Raw genomic sequence first — 17918 nt, 5'->3', positions numbered from 1 at the left:
CTATATATATATATATATATATATACATATATATATATATATATATATATTATTGATATTTACAGAGAGGAAGAGAGAGGGATAGTCAGAAACATCAATGAGAGAGAATCATCGATCAATTGCCTCTTGCACCCCCCTCCACTGGGGATGTGCCCGCAACCAAGGTACATGCCCTTGACTGGAATCGAACCCGGGACCCTTCAGTCCACAGTCCAACGCTCTATCCATTGAGCCAAACCGGTCTTGGCAGCTTGGCATCATTCTTGATTCATCTTTTCTCACTCGATAAATCCTAATCATCAGCTAATCAAAATGGTTCTACTCTCATAATATGTCTAGATTCTAACCACTTCCCACCATTTCTCCCTCCAATCCAGGTATCTATCATCTCTCCTTAGACTCAAGAAATCACCCCTTTAGTGGGCACCCTGCTTCTGCTTTTCTCCCCCTCCCCTCTCACAGCTTAAATATTACAGAAAGAGTGATTCTTCTAAAAGTTAAGTCAGAGCATGCCCTACAGATGCTCAAAACCCTTCAACATTTTCCTTTTCTGATTAAAAATCAGTCATTTTAGTTTCCTGCATGACCTGCCCTGCTACCTTTTGGATCTCTCATTCAGCTGCACCTCTTCTGACTTTCATGACATACCTATGTTTTCTGGGCCAGAATGCTTTTCTCTCACAAAGCCTATGGCCCAGTCTCTCATTTCATTCAGGTCCTGCTCTAACTTCCACATACAATAATACAGTGCCACTAGCCCTCTCCTTGCTCGTTTTTCTTTGTAGAACTTAACACCATCTCACACAGTACATGTGCTTATTGTATATTTTACTCATCTGTAAACTAAACTTCATGAAAATAATCTGTCTCTATTGCTTACTTCCCTTTCTTAATATTAGCAACAACAAAACAAGTACCCAATACTGTACATCCCAAAGTACGTGTTGTGCTATTCATTTTCCACACTTTGGCCTTGGTTATTTTCAAGCCACATTTCTATTGCCCCACATTTCTATTGCCTAAGTTTGAAAATCCTCAAGAAAAATAGAAAAGTCCGATGTTATTTAAAGCATTTCTTTAATTTTTCAATTTAAAAATTAATGTTCTTTGTTTCTTCTTGGGAAGGTTGTGGTGGATATTTGCATGCAAACAGAGGAATTATCACATCACCCAACTATCCGGAGACCTACCCTCCCAACCTCAACTGCTCTTGGCACGTCCTGGTCCAGAGTGGCCTGACCATCGCTGTCCACTTTGAACAGCCCTTCCAGATTCCAAATAGGGACTCTTCTTGTAACGAGGGGGATTATCTGGTGGTAGGTCTCGTTTGCTACTCTTTCTAATTATTTCTCTGCAGACTACATTCCGAAAACAAAGTGATGATTTTTCTCTCCTGGAACATAAGTCAGTAGAACTTTTGGACTTCATCCTTATTAATCTGAAGGAATGTATAGAATTTTAATTTGTATTTCCAGCTAAAAAATGGACCGGACATCTCTTCTCCACCTCTGGGACCGCATGGAGGAAATGGTCATTTTTGTGGCAGCCACCCTTCATCCACTCTGTTCACCTCAGATAATCAAATGTTCGCTCAGTTTATTTCTGATAATAGTAATGGAGGGCAAGGATTTAAGATCAAATATGAGGCAAAGAGTCTAGGTAAGTACTTTCACTAAGAATAATGTCTGTACTTTTCCTGTACTTGTTTGGTCTTTCTTGTTTAAATAGACTTGAGAAAAAATATGTAAAGCTTTCTTCTCCGAAATAAGAGTAATGAGAATAGGTACCCATTATCAAGCACTTACTTTATGCTTGATACATTCAATATGTCATCATGACTACTTTTATTTTTTTAAATATATTTTTTATTGATATTTTACAGAGAGGAAGAGAGAGAGATAGAGAGTTAGAAACATCGATGAGAGAGAATCACTGATCAGCTGCCTCTTGCACACCCCCTATTGGGGATGTGCCTGCAACCAAAGTACATGCCCTTGACCGGAATCGAACCCTGGACCTTTCAGTCTGCAGGCCGACGCTCTATCCACTGAGCCAAACCGGTTTCGGCAGTCATCATGACTACTTTTAAAGGAAGGTATCATTGTTTCCATTCTACAGATAAGTAAAAGAAGGCTTAGATTTCCACCCACCACCAAGGCCACATAACGAGAGAATAAAAAAAGTAAAATTCTCATGAGCGTAAATTGAATTCATCTTAATGATCCCTGAAATTTCTTAGACTTCTCTATTATAAAATAGCTAATTATAAGTTACATTCACTTACAGAAACATTGTAAAGAATGATAATTACATTGTTTTATAATCATTTTTATGTTTCTTTTTAAATGAATACATAATCCTTTGATTTTATTATCCATTTAATTATATATTACAGTAGTATCTTTACTTAATTATACTTGATTATATTCAAATTTAATTCTACTGTAACAATTTAATTTTTGTGACATTTATTTTCATAAAATGTTTAATTGAATAAATATGTAAAGAAACAACTTCAAACAAGGTGGTAGTATCAGTAGAGAGTACTAGGTGATAGGATTTTAGGATAATTCTATGATCTCAGTCTCAGATTCTTGGATATACTGTATTTCAAATACATATTAATCTATGATGTTATAGGCTTTATTATACATTCTCCAAAATATTAGAATTAATGTCAGCACAATTTCTTCATTTTGGGAAAGAAAAATAAATAAGTCTCCACCAACTGATACAGAAAATCATCTAAAAGCTCAAGTCAGTTCTGTGATGACAGAGAATGTCTTCCGTCACTTCCCAGCATATGTGGCTCTGGCATTTGAAAGGACCCTTTAAAGACACAGCTCTGTGACACGAGCACCATCACACTGTAGGTCAGGAGCTCTCCTCCCTCCTGTCTCCATGACCAGCTTTGCTGTTGAGTCATGACTGGGCAGGATCTCACCAAGTCCTGAGACTCAGTAGAGTAATAGTGTCTGTGTCTAAAGAGGAGACATCAGCCCACTCCACAGAATTCTGCTTCTCTGACTATACCCATGCTAGACTCAGTCTTGAATTGTATTTCTTAAATCGACATTTAGTGGGAATTTGGATAAACTAAAGGTCTATTTGCAAACACTGTGATTCTTTTATTATTTCTTTGTGTACCCTCTCTATTCATGTAAGAATGGTAGGGCTATTATTTTCTCCCCATCTTCCTGACCTTCCTTAATATTAGACTTAGCTGTCTTTCTATTTCTATTCCTGGGCAACCCCAACATTTTGATCACTCTCCTTCCTCCCAACTTTCTCATTCAACCATTTCCCTTAATTACACAGTCAGCCTTTTACTTTCCCCATCTATCATTAGCAGGCTGGTTGTAGTTTAAGTCATGAGGATGAATGACAATCAGAAAGGTATTTAGATTGAGAAGATGAAGGGCCTACAGAGGGATTCCTGGGGATCTGCAGCAATGCCAGGGAAGGCCTAGAAAAAGACACTCAAGGACCAAAGGAGGGATGGCAAGAGGACTAAAACAAGGAAAGGAGAGCTTAGTGTCCAGGAAGCTAAGAGACAAAAATATAAAAAGGGAAGATGTGGCCAAACGTGTTAAATGCTGTGGATACAGAAAGAAGATTTAAAAAGACCTTTGGGAACACAACTGTGTGGACCCGGACAAAGGTGCTTTCATAGGGTTGAAAAGTGAAGAGAGGGTGAGGAAGGTAAAAAAGAGGGTAGTGAAGAAGTAAAGTGACTATAAATTACTTGAGCTTGTGATATATGGAACAATCAAAGGACCAAGGAGGAGAGAAACAGACTGAAAGCATAAGTGAAGGGACTGAAAAGGGCAAGGTCCTTGAGCAATGGGAGCCCAATCCGGATATACAGGAAGGCAGTGCGCAAGGGGAATTGTAGGGGGTGGAGAAACAAATGGATTTATTAAGGATGGAACAAATGAAAGGATTACAAATGGAGAGTGGTCTCATCTGACTTGTACTTTCTTGCTAAAGGAGAATTCCAACTCAAGGCTGAGACTAGAAAGGAAATGGCTAGAATGAAGGGATTAGGGCATACAGTCAATTTTTAAATAACTATTGTAATGTACATAAAACATGGGAGGATTGCTTCGCTGTCTTGAGATTGGAGAACATGCAGTTGCAGTGGCAGAAATTTCGATGAATGATTTGAATAGAACACAACTATAAAGTTGAGATTTTGCAAGAATTATGAAAGAAACACCAGAAGCAAGGGAGTTAAAGGCAAAGAAATTTATATTTTAAGGTGTCAGAGATGAAGGAGTTCTGGGTAATGACAAAATTCAGGAAATGACCAGACATGGCTTAATGAGAGTGGAAATAAAATGTCAATAGGATCTAGTAGATCTGGTATCTGTAAGGCTGAGGTATTGGACAGGTGAATTTCATTGGTATGGTTAGTACCCAATGTAGCCAGTTTACTGTTTGGTTTGTTTGCTAAGAGAGACAAACATATTTGTTGATAAAATGAAAGTACTTTTTACATAATACTTTGGTCTTTTAGAAAAGTTTAAAAGCTCATTTTTCTTCTTGCATAAAAAGCATCTAAAACCTGAAGCAACATAATGAGTGATTGCCCACAGAGTTGTGTAAACTTACACCTGTTAAGCCTTTTAAACACATTAAGATCATGGCACTGCATCATTCTACTGAACTGAACAGCCGTGGACAGTTATCAGCACCAGTGCACTCACATGCTTATTTGAGCAGTGGTCTGTGGTAGTGCTCCCATGATGTCCTGCTTCTTATCCCGTGCACCATACATCATTGTGTTGGCTTTAAAGAAAAATGAAACTTCCAGAGAGAATACATGGTTTGGCAAATTAAAAAGTGACACACTTGTTAGCTTCCTTGATAGCAAATTCAGAATTTATTTGCTTAAAAAGTAAATAAGAATAATTTCAGATGAAAGAAAATTGAGATTGGAAATACAGATAAAGATCATTTTTTAAAAGAATGGTCGTGGCAGTTGATTCCATGCTTTCTCCAGACTGTAGATTGACTTAATTGTGTTTCCTTACAGCCTGTGGGGGTAACATCTACATCCATGATGTGGAGTCCGTTGGCTATGTGACCTCGCCCAACCACCCAGACAATTATCCCCAGCACGCTGATTGCATTTGGCTCATAGCTGCTCCTCCCGGAAAGCTCATAAGGCTACAGTTTGAAGATCAATTCAATATTGAAGTAACACCCAAGTAGGTCGCCTCCATTTAATTTTTCTCCTCACCAGAGTTGGTATTTTTTTTTGTTTTTTAGCTGTCATGACTCAGTACAATTTCTTTCTTCATTTCTTAGCCACAAACACTGCATAGGAAATCTAGGGATGCAGAAGGCAGATGCCTAATGCCTCCAGGCTGAAAGCGTTGCCTGCCAGACACGCTCCCGTCTGCTGAGCAGATCGTTTACAGATATTGTCCCTCGTGACCTCATGGATATCCTCCAAGAGACACTGAGGATGGCTATGTGAGATTTATGTGCTCTGCTCTTCCTCTCTCAGGAAACGTGTAGTGTCTCTGCTAGATGAGGATTTATTTGCCCAGCCTCACAATGAGTGTCATAAATGATAAAATATCTGTTTAACAAATGGAAATTTGTGTTATGTGACATCAGAGGTCACCAGTTTCAGAAACAGGACTAAAGCAAGTACAGTACAATTTCTAATTTCTATTTAATAAGAATTCTGAAAGATAACACACCAGAAAGTAAGTCTTACTATGTTGAACACAAAGGGAATAGGCAAAAAGAAAAAAGAAATCTGTATTTTTTCTCATTTAACAAAAGTGTGCATACATTTGCATGAACATGCGTCTGGTACAAAACTTAGTTACAAGATCTTTTGTTTACCATTTATGGGCATCTTATGCAAGGCCAGTCTCCCACTCAGTGAGCATTAATTAGCTGATTGACTCAGAAATACTGGGTAAATACTTGACCCCTTTTATGGACATAGAAAATTCCAGCTCAGACTGTCCATTAGCCTGGGTTAAGAGAGAGTTCATCTTTGTCATATGAAATGCGTTGAATCATCATGTGAAATAAAATTCTTGTGTGTTTCTTAAATTCCTAGGGGGTAATTTGAGAATGACTTTTAAACTTATAAAACTAATGCAGAATGTGGAAGGAAAATGAATATTCTTCAGTGTGGTACATGAAAACCCCCCACCTTTTTTTTTTTTTTTTTTTTTTTTTACCTTCTAACTAAATTGTGTATCATGGTTAGAAAAAAATATTATAGAATATTCTGAAGTGACATTACACTTAAATTGACTCTGTTGCAGTGTCTTCTGTTCCAGAAAAACTAACTTAATAATGCCCTTGGAAAAAGTGGGTAAAATCTTTTTCTATCGATAGAAAAATATGTCAAAGCAATTGTCTTCATATATTAAACAGAATTTTCTTTCACTTTAGCTGTACGTCCAATTATCTTGAGTTGCGAGATGGAGCTGATTCAAATGCACCAATAATTTCCAAGTTTTGTGGTACCTCCTTGCCCAGAACTCACTTGTCCTCAGGAGAGGTGATATATTTGAGATTCCGGTCTGACAACATCTCCACTCATGTGGGATTCAAGGCCAAGTATTCTATAGGTAACATTTTTCTATATTCAATAAGAAAGTAGTGCTAGAAGAAATATATTAAAACAACAAAACACACAATTATAAAAGAAGTTTTTCCATCTGCCTAATTTTAATAATTATTTTAATGATAGGAATAAGTAAACAATATAAATGTTTAATACTACAAGCCATTAATTTTAGTTTTTACTTTGATTTCCATGTTAAAACACTTTTATAAATTTTGTCCTAACTTGTTTGTGAGAAACACATTAGTTAAATCAAATTCTTCTTTCTTCCTATTATCATGAAATATTTATTATTCAAATAGCAAAACTCTTTAGTAAATGTTAACTATATTTAAAATAGTGATTTTGAACTCCTCATCATCAATAGATAATTGAGTTGATTCCCCCCTCTAAGCCTCTAGTGACAAATCAGTCAGTAGATACAAAGCAAAGAGTTCTTCAGTGTTTTGATTTCCTTACTTTAAAAATTCACTATGATATGTCCTGGACACCAGCCAGACATATTTGATGCATACAACACTTGGAAAGCCCAGTTGTAACAACATTTAACCTATACCATAGGTTGCTTCATAGCTGATGCAAATTATATATAACTCTATCACATCTGGCTAATGAAAAATAATCAAATAGTAATTTTCAAGGCCTTGAGATACCAGTTACTGCAGTAAAATGTGTATTTGATAGTTAAACTAGAAATGGTCAGCATCATAAAGGAACCACAGCACCCTTCCCAGCTGAAGTTGGACTCAGTCTTCAGAATCCAACACAGGATATGGGGAGGCCCTATCAATCCATCAGTTGTTTCTTGAAATGAAATGTTATTGCAACTGATATCTTTACACGGCCCACTAAGAAAATTAAAGAGATATTACAGAATATACCCTTCAAGTCTTTCAGTCTTTCATTTCCCAATATTGGATTGAACTTCTGCTCTCATTTCTCTGTACATCAATAGTAGGTTTCCAATAGTAAGGGGGCACTAACCAAGATTTTCAGAATTTTTATTTTATTAAATATATTTTATTGACTTTTTACAGAGAGGAAGAGAGAGAGATAGAGAGAAATATCGATGAGAGAGAAACAGCAATCAGCTGCCTTCTGCACAACCTCTCAGGGGATGTGCCTGCAACCAAGGTACATGCCCTTGACCAGAATCAAACCTGGGACCCTCAAGTCTGAAGGCCACTGCTCTATCCACTGAGCAAAACCGGCCAGGGCTTTCAGAATTTTTAAAACTTCAATCCATGTTCACTTAATATATAAAAGTTTTCAAATGTTCTGGTGAATTTATAAAAACAAAGATAAAAACAACAACAACAACAAAAAACAACAACAACACACAACTATAATAGAATATTGCTTTTTTTTTTTTTTTTTTTGCAGCCCAGTGTGGGGGAACATTGACAGGGCAAAGTGGGGTCATCCAAAGCATCGGATATCCAACACTTGCATATTCAGATGATTTATTGTGTGAGTGGCATCTCAGGGGTCCCTCGGGACACTATCTCACCATCCATTTTGAAGACTTTAACCTTCAAAATTCTTCTGGCTGTGAAAGAGACTTTGTTGAGATCTGGGAAAACCATACCTCTGGTCAGTAAAACACTCCTGCTATCTTTTTTTTTGGCGGGGGGGAAGGGGGGCGCGCGGGAGGGGTGTTTATTTTCACATGTACTCATTTAGCCTCTGAAGTTTCCTCACTTCCAAGAAAGGCAAAACTCTGTCTATTCTTGGCAAGAAGTGCAGCTCAATCAGATGTGGAAAGTGCTAGCATTTCTCTCCCTCCACGTACCCGTAAACAATGGGTGTCCTGAACCACAGGTGTCATCCTATAACTTATCCTGTAGCCCACGGAGAGAGCATATTCTCCCAGGGCCATATGTAGTTATTTGAAGGACATTATGTGGAGTAAGGAGAAGAAAGGCTAATGTAGCCTGAAAATAATATGAGATGAACATATGTTGCCCTATTTATTCCGACCATTTCTTTAACCAAATGAGCTAGCCTTCCTCACTGTGCTGAGATGCCATTGCCCTGACTGGTTGCCATTTTTCTTACACGTCATATCTTTGAATGTATTGATTTTTATTCATATTTGTCTTGCTTTTCTTGACAGAGGTTATTATTTCTTCATGGATAGGGTCTTGTCTTTTATTGTTTTCTTCAAATGTGCAGAACACCTCCAGTAGAGGTTAAGTAAAATCACTTACCTGGACATATACATACTTAGGTATTTAACTCTCACAGGAAATTTACTGGGCAGATACTGTGGAAACATCCTTCCTGACAGCGTGGACACTTCTAGCAATGTTGCTGTGGTCCGGTTTGTCACAGATGACTCTCTTACTGCCTCAGGATTCAAACTACGGTTTGAAGCCAGTCTGGAAGGTAAGTTCATGGATATATATATATATATATATATATATATATATATATATATGTGTGTGTGTGTGTGTGTGTGTGTGTGTGTGTGTACTGGGAAACACTGTTCTAGAGCAGTAAATTTGTGCACCTACACTGGATAGCCATTATTAGCCATTATGCTAGGGCACAGATGTTATAGCAGTTGGACAACCCCCCCCCCCACACACACACACAAGAAAAACAAAACTAAAAACCTAACTCCTGTCTTCTTGGACCTTACAGCTTATTGGAGAGGCAGATGTCAATCCAACAGTCACACTGACAATTGAAAACCACACCTGTGATCAGTGCTACAAAAGAAGGGAACTAGCACTAGGAGAGACATAAGGGGATGTACTACATTACTCACTTTAAGGAAGCCAGCCTATTAGTCCTACTCAGAATTTGCATTCCAAATTCCCTAACAAACTCAAGTAAAATAAAGATCTTGTCTGGGAAAAAAAAAAGAAGAAAAAAAAAGAGGTTAAGTACTTTAGCTCACTGATTTTCCTGACTCTAAGATTGCTACATTTATTGGTCTTATATTTTTTGGGTCATGATGGTAAAACGCTGTGAACTATCATCCATGAACACAAAGGTTAAATATTAATAGGAAGTGAAAGAAATGTTTTGTGTAAGTCCTTGCATACATACAGTTATGTCATTAGTGGTCATTGGTACCAATTTAATGCCATCAGGAATCCTCAATTTGGGGTGCAGTGAAGAGGAAACTTTATTGAGTACAAAATAGCTCAATTGTGATACAGAACAGTGTGGAAACAGCATGGCTATGAGGCAACTCTGGGATAAGGTAGCCCTGGGGCCTACCTTCCTTCTAGACAGCTCTGCTCTGCTCCTGGCTGGATTTCTCCATCCTGTGCCGGTCTGCTCCATTGTGCACTGTTGTGACATCTTTGGTCTTTCAGCTCCAGCCAGGAAAACTCACTCTTAAATAGAAAGGGTAACTGTGGTCCTAGAGGGGAGAGAAACTGATTAAATAGACAGAAGTCCCCATTCCTGGTCCCTGATTGGCCCATCCTCATGCAAATGAGGACTCCAAATCTTCACAGTTTGATTCGTCAGAATGGAGCTGCTCTTATTGGTTGGTAAAGAAGCTAATGAAGAGAGAAGTGGGCAGCTATGATTGTTTGGGGAAAGCCTCAGTCCTATAGGTTGAAATAGGATTCCAGCATCTCCTTCATAAGGGCTGGCTCAGACGACAGGAACACAGTGCAGGCCAGCTGCTCAGTGTGAGCTTCTCCCTGAAGTGCCATTTTCATGAGAGTTCCCTGTATAGAGGTGGCTGCTAGGCTTTGGGTTTTTTGTTTTGTTTTGTTTGTTTTTTATATTTAAGCCCAGTTAGCCACAATGACCTTTTTGTAGTACATATTTTCTTTCTTACAATCCACATAAGTAAGGCAATAATTTTGTCTAACATGAGAATGGGAAAAAGACACACTTTAATTCTGAGGATATTCTATATAGAAAGGGTCAATTTGGTTTCATTGGAAATCCTTTTCTCTCCCCCCTTCAGCATGCGGTGGCGATCTACAAGGCCCTACTGGAACGTTCACTTCTCCCAACTACCCTAACCCGAATCCTCATGGCCGGCTCTGTGAGTGGAGGATCACTGTGCAGGAAGGAAAGCAGGTCACACTAATTTTTAACAACCTGAGGCTGGAAGCTCATCCGTCCTGCAATAGCGAGCGAGTGACAGTAAGTGTCCCGCGCAGTCAGGGACATTATATTCCATTGGCTAAGGAGTTCATTGTCTCATAAATCACAGCCAGGAAACTAGGTCAGGAATATTCCCATTGTACAACTGTATCTCAGACCATCTCTAAATATTTTAGGTAGGACAAAATCTCAATAAAATGCCACATATTTGTAAAAGCTGTTTTAAGAAGCTATTAGTTATCACAACTTACATCAGGGTCATTGGTAGGATAAATTTTAAAAGCAAATGGTCATTATGGCTGGCAAAATGGGATAAACAGAGAAATTAAGCCTATTGGTAACACATGGCTGAATGGGACTAGTCACAGAACAGCCCACCACCATAAGTTCTAAGCAGATGAGTAGTCCTGCATAACACAGTTCTATCCCGAGGTATTGAGTGACCTCTTTGAGGGGCCATGGCTGCTTGTCCTCCATGTAGCTCAAATGCTTTGAAATATAGCCTCCGATTTTTTTAACCTTCCCTTAGCAAAAAACAAAAGTAAGATTCATGAGTGTGAAAGGAAATTATTAATTGTGTAAAGACAGATCTATATGCATATACTGTATGGATTATATATTAATATAACTATTTTCCTACCCAACTTGTCCTTCCTTCAGGCTTTGTAAATAATAATTATTTGTTATCTCAGTAAATAATAATTCCAAACTCCTGATTGCTCAGGTCAAAAACCTTGATGTCTGTTTTGGATTCCTTTCTCTCACACCTTATGTTACGTCCTTAAGCAAATACCATTGGCTGTATGTTTTTAAAAGATTTAGAGTCTTCTAATGAAAAATCCCAAATCCTTATAATGGCCCACTGTCCCTACATAACTTTTGCCCTTTCCTTTCCTACCTCTGCACCGTATCTCACAATATCCCTTTTTCTTTTGCTCATTGGCCTCTTTTCAGTTCATTGAATATGCTAAGAACCCCCACCCCCACACACTATTCCAACCCACTCCGCATGCATTATTGCCTTTGTCTAGGTGGCTGTTCAGTTCACTTTTTCACTTCATTGAGGTCTCTGCTCAAATGACATGATCCATGAGCCCTACCCCAAACACCCTATATTCTATAGAGCTCATTGCGGCCTCTTCCTTTCCCTCTATTATTGCTTGCATAGCACTTTAGACCAGCTAATATTCCACATTTATTTGCTTTCTGCTTACTGTTTGCTCCCCCAACTAGGATGCGAGCTCCATTAACCACGCACTTGGTTTCCTTCATTGCCCAATGCCCAGTGCCTGCCACATAAGAAGGACAGAAGTTGTTGAATGAATAAATAGAAGTACTATCATTATTCATTTTAAAAACAAACCATTTTTGTTTTCCATTTAATTGTCTCCTGTTGGATAGTGATTTTCAAAAATATAAAACATCTTTGTATGTTTCTACCACTTTTTATTTCCCCAAAATGATCACATTCAAGCTTAAAATTTTTGCCAAATTCTGCTATCTGAAGAAAAAAAAATACCACATTTCAATGCAATTTCTTGGCAATGGATAATATTATGTAACTAGTAGCCCTGTGCATGAATCCATGCACCAATAGCTCTCTTTGCCCACTGCCCAGAGGCTCTCCGCAGTCCAGAGACCCATCTGCGATTGGGCGAGAAACACTTGCCTCACTGCTGTGGAGATGAAGCAAGCATTCTGCCAGGCCACTCATGCCGCTTGCTCTCAGCGACCACACCCCCTCTCCAAGCCCTGAGACTAGGGGACTTCAGTGGGGCTGAGAGGACTGGGTGCTACCATCTTGTGGCTATGGGTGTTACCATATTTGTGACAGAGTGACAGTTAATTTGAATATCACCCTTTTATTAGATAGGATTATAACCATGTGACATAAATTTATTTGTATACTAATTTTAATCTAGTTTTTTCTGATTAAAAATACAATGGATGCTTATTGACCAAAATTAGGAGAGTTCAGAAAAATAAAAATTATAAATACTTGGAATTCTACATACTCATTAAAATTTTTATGTGTGTACGCTGGGTTTTTGTTCTTTAAAATGGCTTTCATAATTGAGATAAAATTGAATATAATAATTATTAAGAATTTTACCAACAGAATATCCATCCACATGCCCTGCAGGAAAGATAATATGAATAATTCTAATTTTAGAACTCAAATAATTACAATAAAATTCACAGTGATAGCCACAAATTCTGAATTACGTTTTGTCATTTCCCCATCTCTGAATCATATATGCCAAAGGCATCAACTCTCAACTCTATCATTATTTAAAATCTAGAGGCCTAGTGCATGAAATTCATGCACAGATGGGGGTAGGGGAGAGTTCCCTCAGCCCAGCCTGAACCTCTCCAATCTAAGATCCCTTGGGGGATGTCTAACATCCCTCTCATATTCCTGGGCCGCTGTCTCCTAATCGCTCACCTGCCTGCCTGCCTGGTCACCCCTAACTGCCCCCCCCTGCCAGACTGATCACCCTTCACTGCCTCTGTATTCCAGCTTGATTGCCCATAACTATCCCCACTGCTGGCCTGATCGCCCCTAACTGCCCCCCCCCCCCAGCTGCTGACCAGGTTGCCCCCAACTTCCCCCTCCCTGTCAGCCTGGTTGCTCCTAGCTGGCCCCCTCTGTTGGCCTGGTCACTCCCAACTGCCCCCTCTGCTGGCCTGGTCACCCCTCACGGGCCACACACACACAGCTCTGTCAGCCTGGTCACCCCACGCAGCCTGCTGTTCAGTCGTTTGGTCGTCCCTCACTAACCTCCCTGCTGGCCTGGTCATAGGCAGCCATCCTGTGCAGGTATGACAGTCAATTTGCATATTGCCTCTTTATTATATAGGATAATATTACTATTCTATTACTTCTTTATTTTGGGGTCTTACACATTATCTATTTACCCCCAACTATGGATGATGAAGATTTAGCTCTCTTCACAAACCAGCCCCTACCACCACCACAAATGCACACAGAGGTGTGCACATTTCACAAAAGCTTATAGTTTTATACTCCCCCAACTTCCTCCAAAAATACTTAGATCTCAGATTTTGTTTAAATTGTTATTTAATGTGTACATTATTATGATTATGTAAATACCATTAGCAATGAAGCCAGGTAGTGTACTATTTAGTATTGTTACAAAAAACTACTTGTTTTTTGTAATAATACTAGTAGTGTCCTTTGTACATTTTCTTGCTTTTCTATGCATCTATCACTAATTCTTCTACACACTTTCCACTCCAGACATAGGTCCCCACCTTGTATAATAAAGTACATCTATTATTTTTTTTTTTCATTTTCTCTAGCAATATCCCTCCTTGAGCCTTGTTCTGCAAGCCTGATGCCAGCTTTCATGTTGGGATTTCCCTTCACTAAATGTCCAAGTCCCTTCCTTTCTCTCCCGGGCTGGAGGCCTGGCTGTATGACATGTGCATTTCCCTTTTTTGGTTAAGATTCTGTTAAGTCGGGCATATGCTCTTGCAGCTTCTAAAGGAAATGGAGATGAGTGATAAAGTTTTAAGAATGTGTATACCTAGAATTGTACTTACTTTATCCTTAGTTTTTTAATATATTACATATTTTAAAATATCAAATGTGTTCAATATATTAATATTAATATGTGAATATATTAATCATAATTTTGAAGTATTTTTCTCTTTTTGTGGTCAATTTCCTTAAAGTTTCTGTTTCCTATTTATGTATATTTGTCTCTGTCTTTGCCATAAGATGTTTCCCTAAATGTCTGGTAACCCTGGGTTGTTCATTTCTAATATTTAATAATAAACGCCTAATGGGAAGCTCTGTGTGCATGACTGGGCTGTCCATTGTGTGCTTCATGAGAGGTGACAAGTGGGGAGATGACTATTTAATTAGAGGAAACTACAGGTGTCATATCTATAGATTATTTCTCCTGGGGAGGTTAAAACTCCAACAAAGAAACACCTTCAGAATTAATTTCTGAATTTTTAATATGATGTCCACATTCCTTTCCTTTGCAATATATTTTTATAGATTTGAGGTTTGTTTTGTTTGCTCTTTACTCTGAACAAGGGGATGTGGGCTGCCTTTTGTTCACCCTTTATTTATTTGAGAAGTTCTCAGAGAGAAAGGGAAAAAAAAAAGGAGGAAGGAAGAAAGGGGGAGAGGAAGAGGGAGTAGGGAGAGAGGAAGGAAAGCAAGAAGGAGCTAAATTTAATAATCAATAATAGTAAATAAAAAAGCTTATGGTTTTGTGATGAAGTACATTCTCTTTCTCCAGAGCTCTTAGTGTCATACTCTGACACATTATTTCTAATTGTGAGCCATTCAAATCCTTTCTTAAAAAAAAAAAAGTCAAACAATCACTTATTCAATTATTGTATAGTTACTTCTGGATCGTCCTTGAACTATAAAACCCAGGAATGTTAAATCATACTTTTCCAATTATTATAACTATGAACATAACTAGAGTTATTGTTTAATATATTGGAATCACCGATACTCTAATCAACTTTTAAAATTTCAAATTAGTAATAGAATTGAAGCTTGAATACGTTAGTAATTAGGAAAGAACAATTGATAATGAGATTGACTTTTTAAATTACTTTTCAAGGCATTTAAAAGTATTTGATTACATAGTTTACATCATCAAAGACAAAAATTTCAGCCTTCATTCTAATTATCAAAGGTCCTGATGCATTGTTAAGAAAAAACTGTCCAGCAGTGGACTCTGTGAACTGAGATGTAAGCCTGTTGGCACATCTACTTTACATTTAGAGCACAGTTTCCTGTTGCAAGGAGTACAGCAGTTTTTCACTTGTCACAACATGGCAGGAGGGCATTGCTGCTGTATTTTCATTTAGTGAAATGACCCTGAGGCCACAGAGTGTGCTCTGGGTAACTTAGTGGTTTGTGGCACTGGGCGAGGAGCCTGAATTGTTAAGTAATTCATTTTAGCACAGGGTTTCCTTGAAAGGAAGTGTCTCTGGCCTGGGAATATAACCTCCTAAAAAGTACTCAGTAAGATGGAGTGTGTGTCTAAAGGTTAAACTGTTTTTCTAACAGGTGTTCAATGGCATTAGGAGTAACTCACCCGTGCTCGGGAAGCTGTGTAGCAGTGTGAATATAAGTGATGAGATCAACTCTTCAGGAAATACAATGAAAGTCATTTATTTCACCGATGGGTCCAGGCCATATGGAGGCTTCAGTGCTTCCTACACATCCAGTGAAGATGCAGGTAATACAGGGTGTTATAAATATATATATGCTTGCAGATGTCCCCGCAGCTACTGCCCTCAGCAGCAGAGCCATCTACTTTAACTTTAGTGATTAAAGTGACAGCTAGGATCTTCTACATAAGACTGACATGCATAACAAGATAGAAAACCCATGATGGATAAAAATTTAAAAAATAAAAATTCTGCCAAAACCGGTTTGGCTCAATGGATAGAGCGTCGGCTTGGGGACTGAAGGGTCCCGGGTTCGATTCCGGTCAAGGGCATGTGCCTTGGTTGCGGGCATATCCCCAGTAGGGGTGTGCAAGAGGCAGCTGATCAATGACTCTCTCTCATCGGTCTTTCTAACTTTCTATCTCTCTCCCTTCCTCTCTGTACAAAATCAATAAAATATATTTAAAAATAAGTAAATAAATAAATAAATAAATAAATAAATAAATAAATAAAAATTTCTTTGGTTTTGGAAAGAAGACTGCCATTGCGAATTAAAACTTTAAAAAAATGCTGTTAGAAGAGATACTAGCTCAATTCCATGATTATAGCTGGTTTTCATTCCCACAGTCCTCTGTTATTCTTTTGTGCTATGAGACCATCTTCCTTTTAGAAGGTAATTCTCTTCCAGAAAGTATCTACATTAATTTAAGACAGAGATAGTTTACTGTTTCTTATCAATCCATCCTTATACACATTTCCAGCATAAATGAATGGGGGGAGGGGTTTCACCTTTGACATAGAGTATTGGAAAATTAAGCAAGATATGGCCTTTCTATTCTAAATATCCTACTCTCTTTATTGGTGTTATTATCTAAGAGGTTTTACATTTAGAAAAATTTGAACTACATATTAAAAGACTTTGAGTTATTGATATGTGAAGTCTTTATTTCCTATTTAAAGGGGCAATTTATTGGCACTATAATGTTATATGATCTGTTTGATCCAATTAAATTATTGGATCAAGTGGAGAATTGCTAATTAGAAACCTTTGGGATCACTGTTGTATTTCAATATTCCTCTAACTGAAACGTTAATGACCAGTAAGCCCCAAATTAGGAGATACTGATGCAGATCCAATCCCTACCTACTTATTCTTCTACAGGAAAATAAAGAAATTGCTCGTTTTTGTACATATTTTGTCCTAAAACCACAGAAACTTCTTCCATAGTTTGCATACATAAGCCAGCTGTTTTTCCCACAGCCTTGACTTCACCTAGGGGGGAAAAAAAGTAAAAATGTTGCTGCTGTTATGTTACTGATTGTTCCTATATTGTTTGTGTCTTCTGTTATGGCATGAGTTTTACTACTTTCTCTGTTGCCTTTTGTATCTTTAGTGTGTGGTGGGGCCCTTACCAATTTCCCGGAAGGAAACTTTACTTCTCCTGGCTATAATGGAGTCAGCAATTACTCAAGAAACCTAAACTGTGAATGGGCCCTCAGCAATCCAAATCAGGGAAATTCATCCATTTACATTCATTTTGAGAATTTTTACCTAGAAAGTCACCAAGACTGCCAGTTTGATGTCCTAGAGTTCCGAGTGGGTGAGTTCAATAAGATCCTGTTCTTCTACTTATCTACACAATTCTTGTTATGCCTGGAGACCACCAGGGATGAAAGGAACTAGATGGCTGTGATATATGTACATAAGGTCCAATAGAATGTCGGTCAGCAGAGCCATAATTCTGTGTGTGCCCAACTGAGGAACACATGCCCAATGAGCAGTGAGAGAGATGAATCCGTGTTCATAACCAGACCATATGACTCAACTGATGAGAGATTCTGGTTTGTCTTTGCTCTTTTATTAGTAATGCGTTCATGTGGCCCCTTCACTGTAACCTAGTACTCCAGACTCCTTTCTTCAGAGACTGGAACATAAAATTGTCAGTGTCAGTGGTTTACTGAACTTATAGGATTTACAAAAGCAGCTGTGGACGTCTACTTAGGCCTTAGAAGTAAAAAGAAGTTTTGAAATACACCAGATGGAAAAGCACCTGGAAGTCATTTGAGGAAT

The 17918-nt window shown here is 38.2% G+C and overlaps 1 protein-coding gene across 1 annotated transcript in view; it reads left to right on the top strand.

The window, feature by feature from the left end:
- Positions 1-17918, top strand: part of CUBN (cubilin) — a gene marked incomplete at its 5' end in the record, with an annotated part of 295765 nt that overhangs the window by 194458 nt on the left and 83389 nt on the right. The window contains 9 exons of the mRNA XM_084880474.1: positions 1126-1316; positions 1476-1659; positions 5039-5213; positions 6427-6605; positions 7985-8194; positions 8849-8989; positions 10539-10720; positions 15744-15915; positions 17242-17448. Coding sequence (XP_084736600.1) covers positions 1126-1316; positions 1476-1659; positions 5039-5213; positions 6427-6605; positions 7985-8194; positions 8849-8989; positions 10539-10720; positions 15744-15915; positions 17242-17448 — 1641 coding nt within the window. The remainder of the gene's footprint in view (positions 1-1125; positions 1317-1475; positions 1660-5038; positions 5214-6426; positions 6606-7984; positions 8195-8848; positions 8990-10538; positions 10721-15743; positions 15916-17241; positions 17449-17918) is intronic.

The sequence above is a fragment of the Pipistrellus hanaki genome, assembly GCF_964339955.1.
Source record: "Pipistrellus hanaki genome assembly, chromosome: 1".
Classification (NCBI taxonomy): Eukaryota; Metazoa; Chordata; class Mammalia; order Chiroptera; family Vespertilionidae; genus Pipistrellus; species Pipistrellus hanaki.
This window is presented reverse-complemented; position numbering and strand designations above follow the sequence as displayed.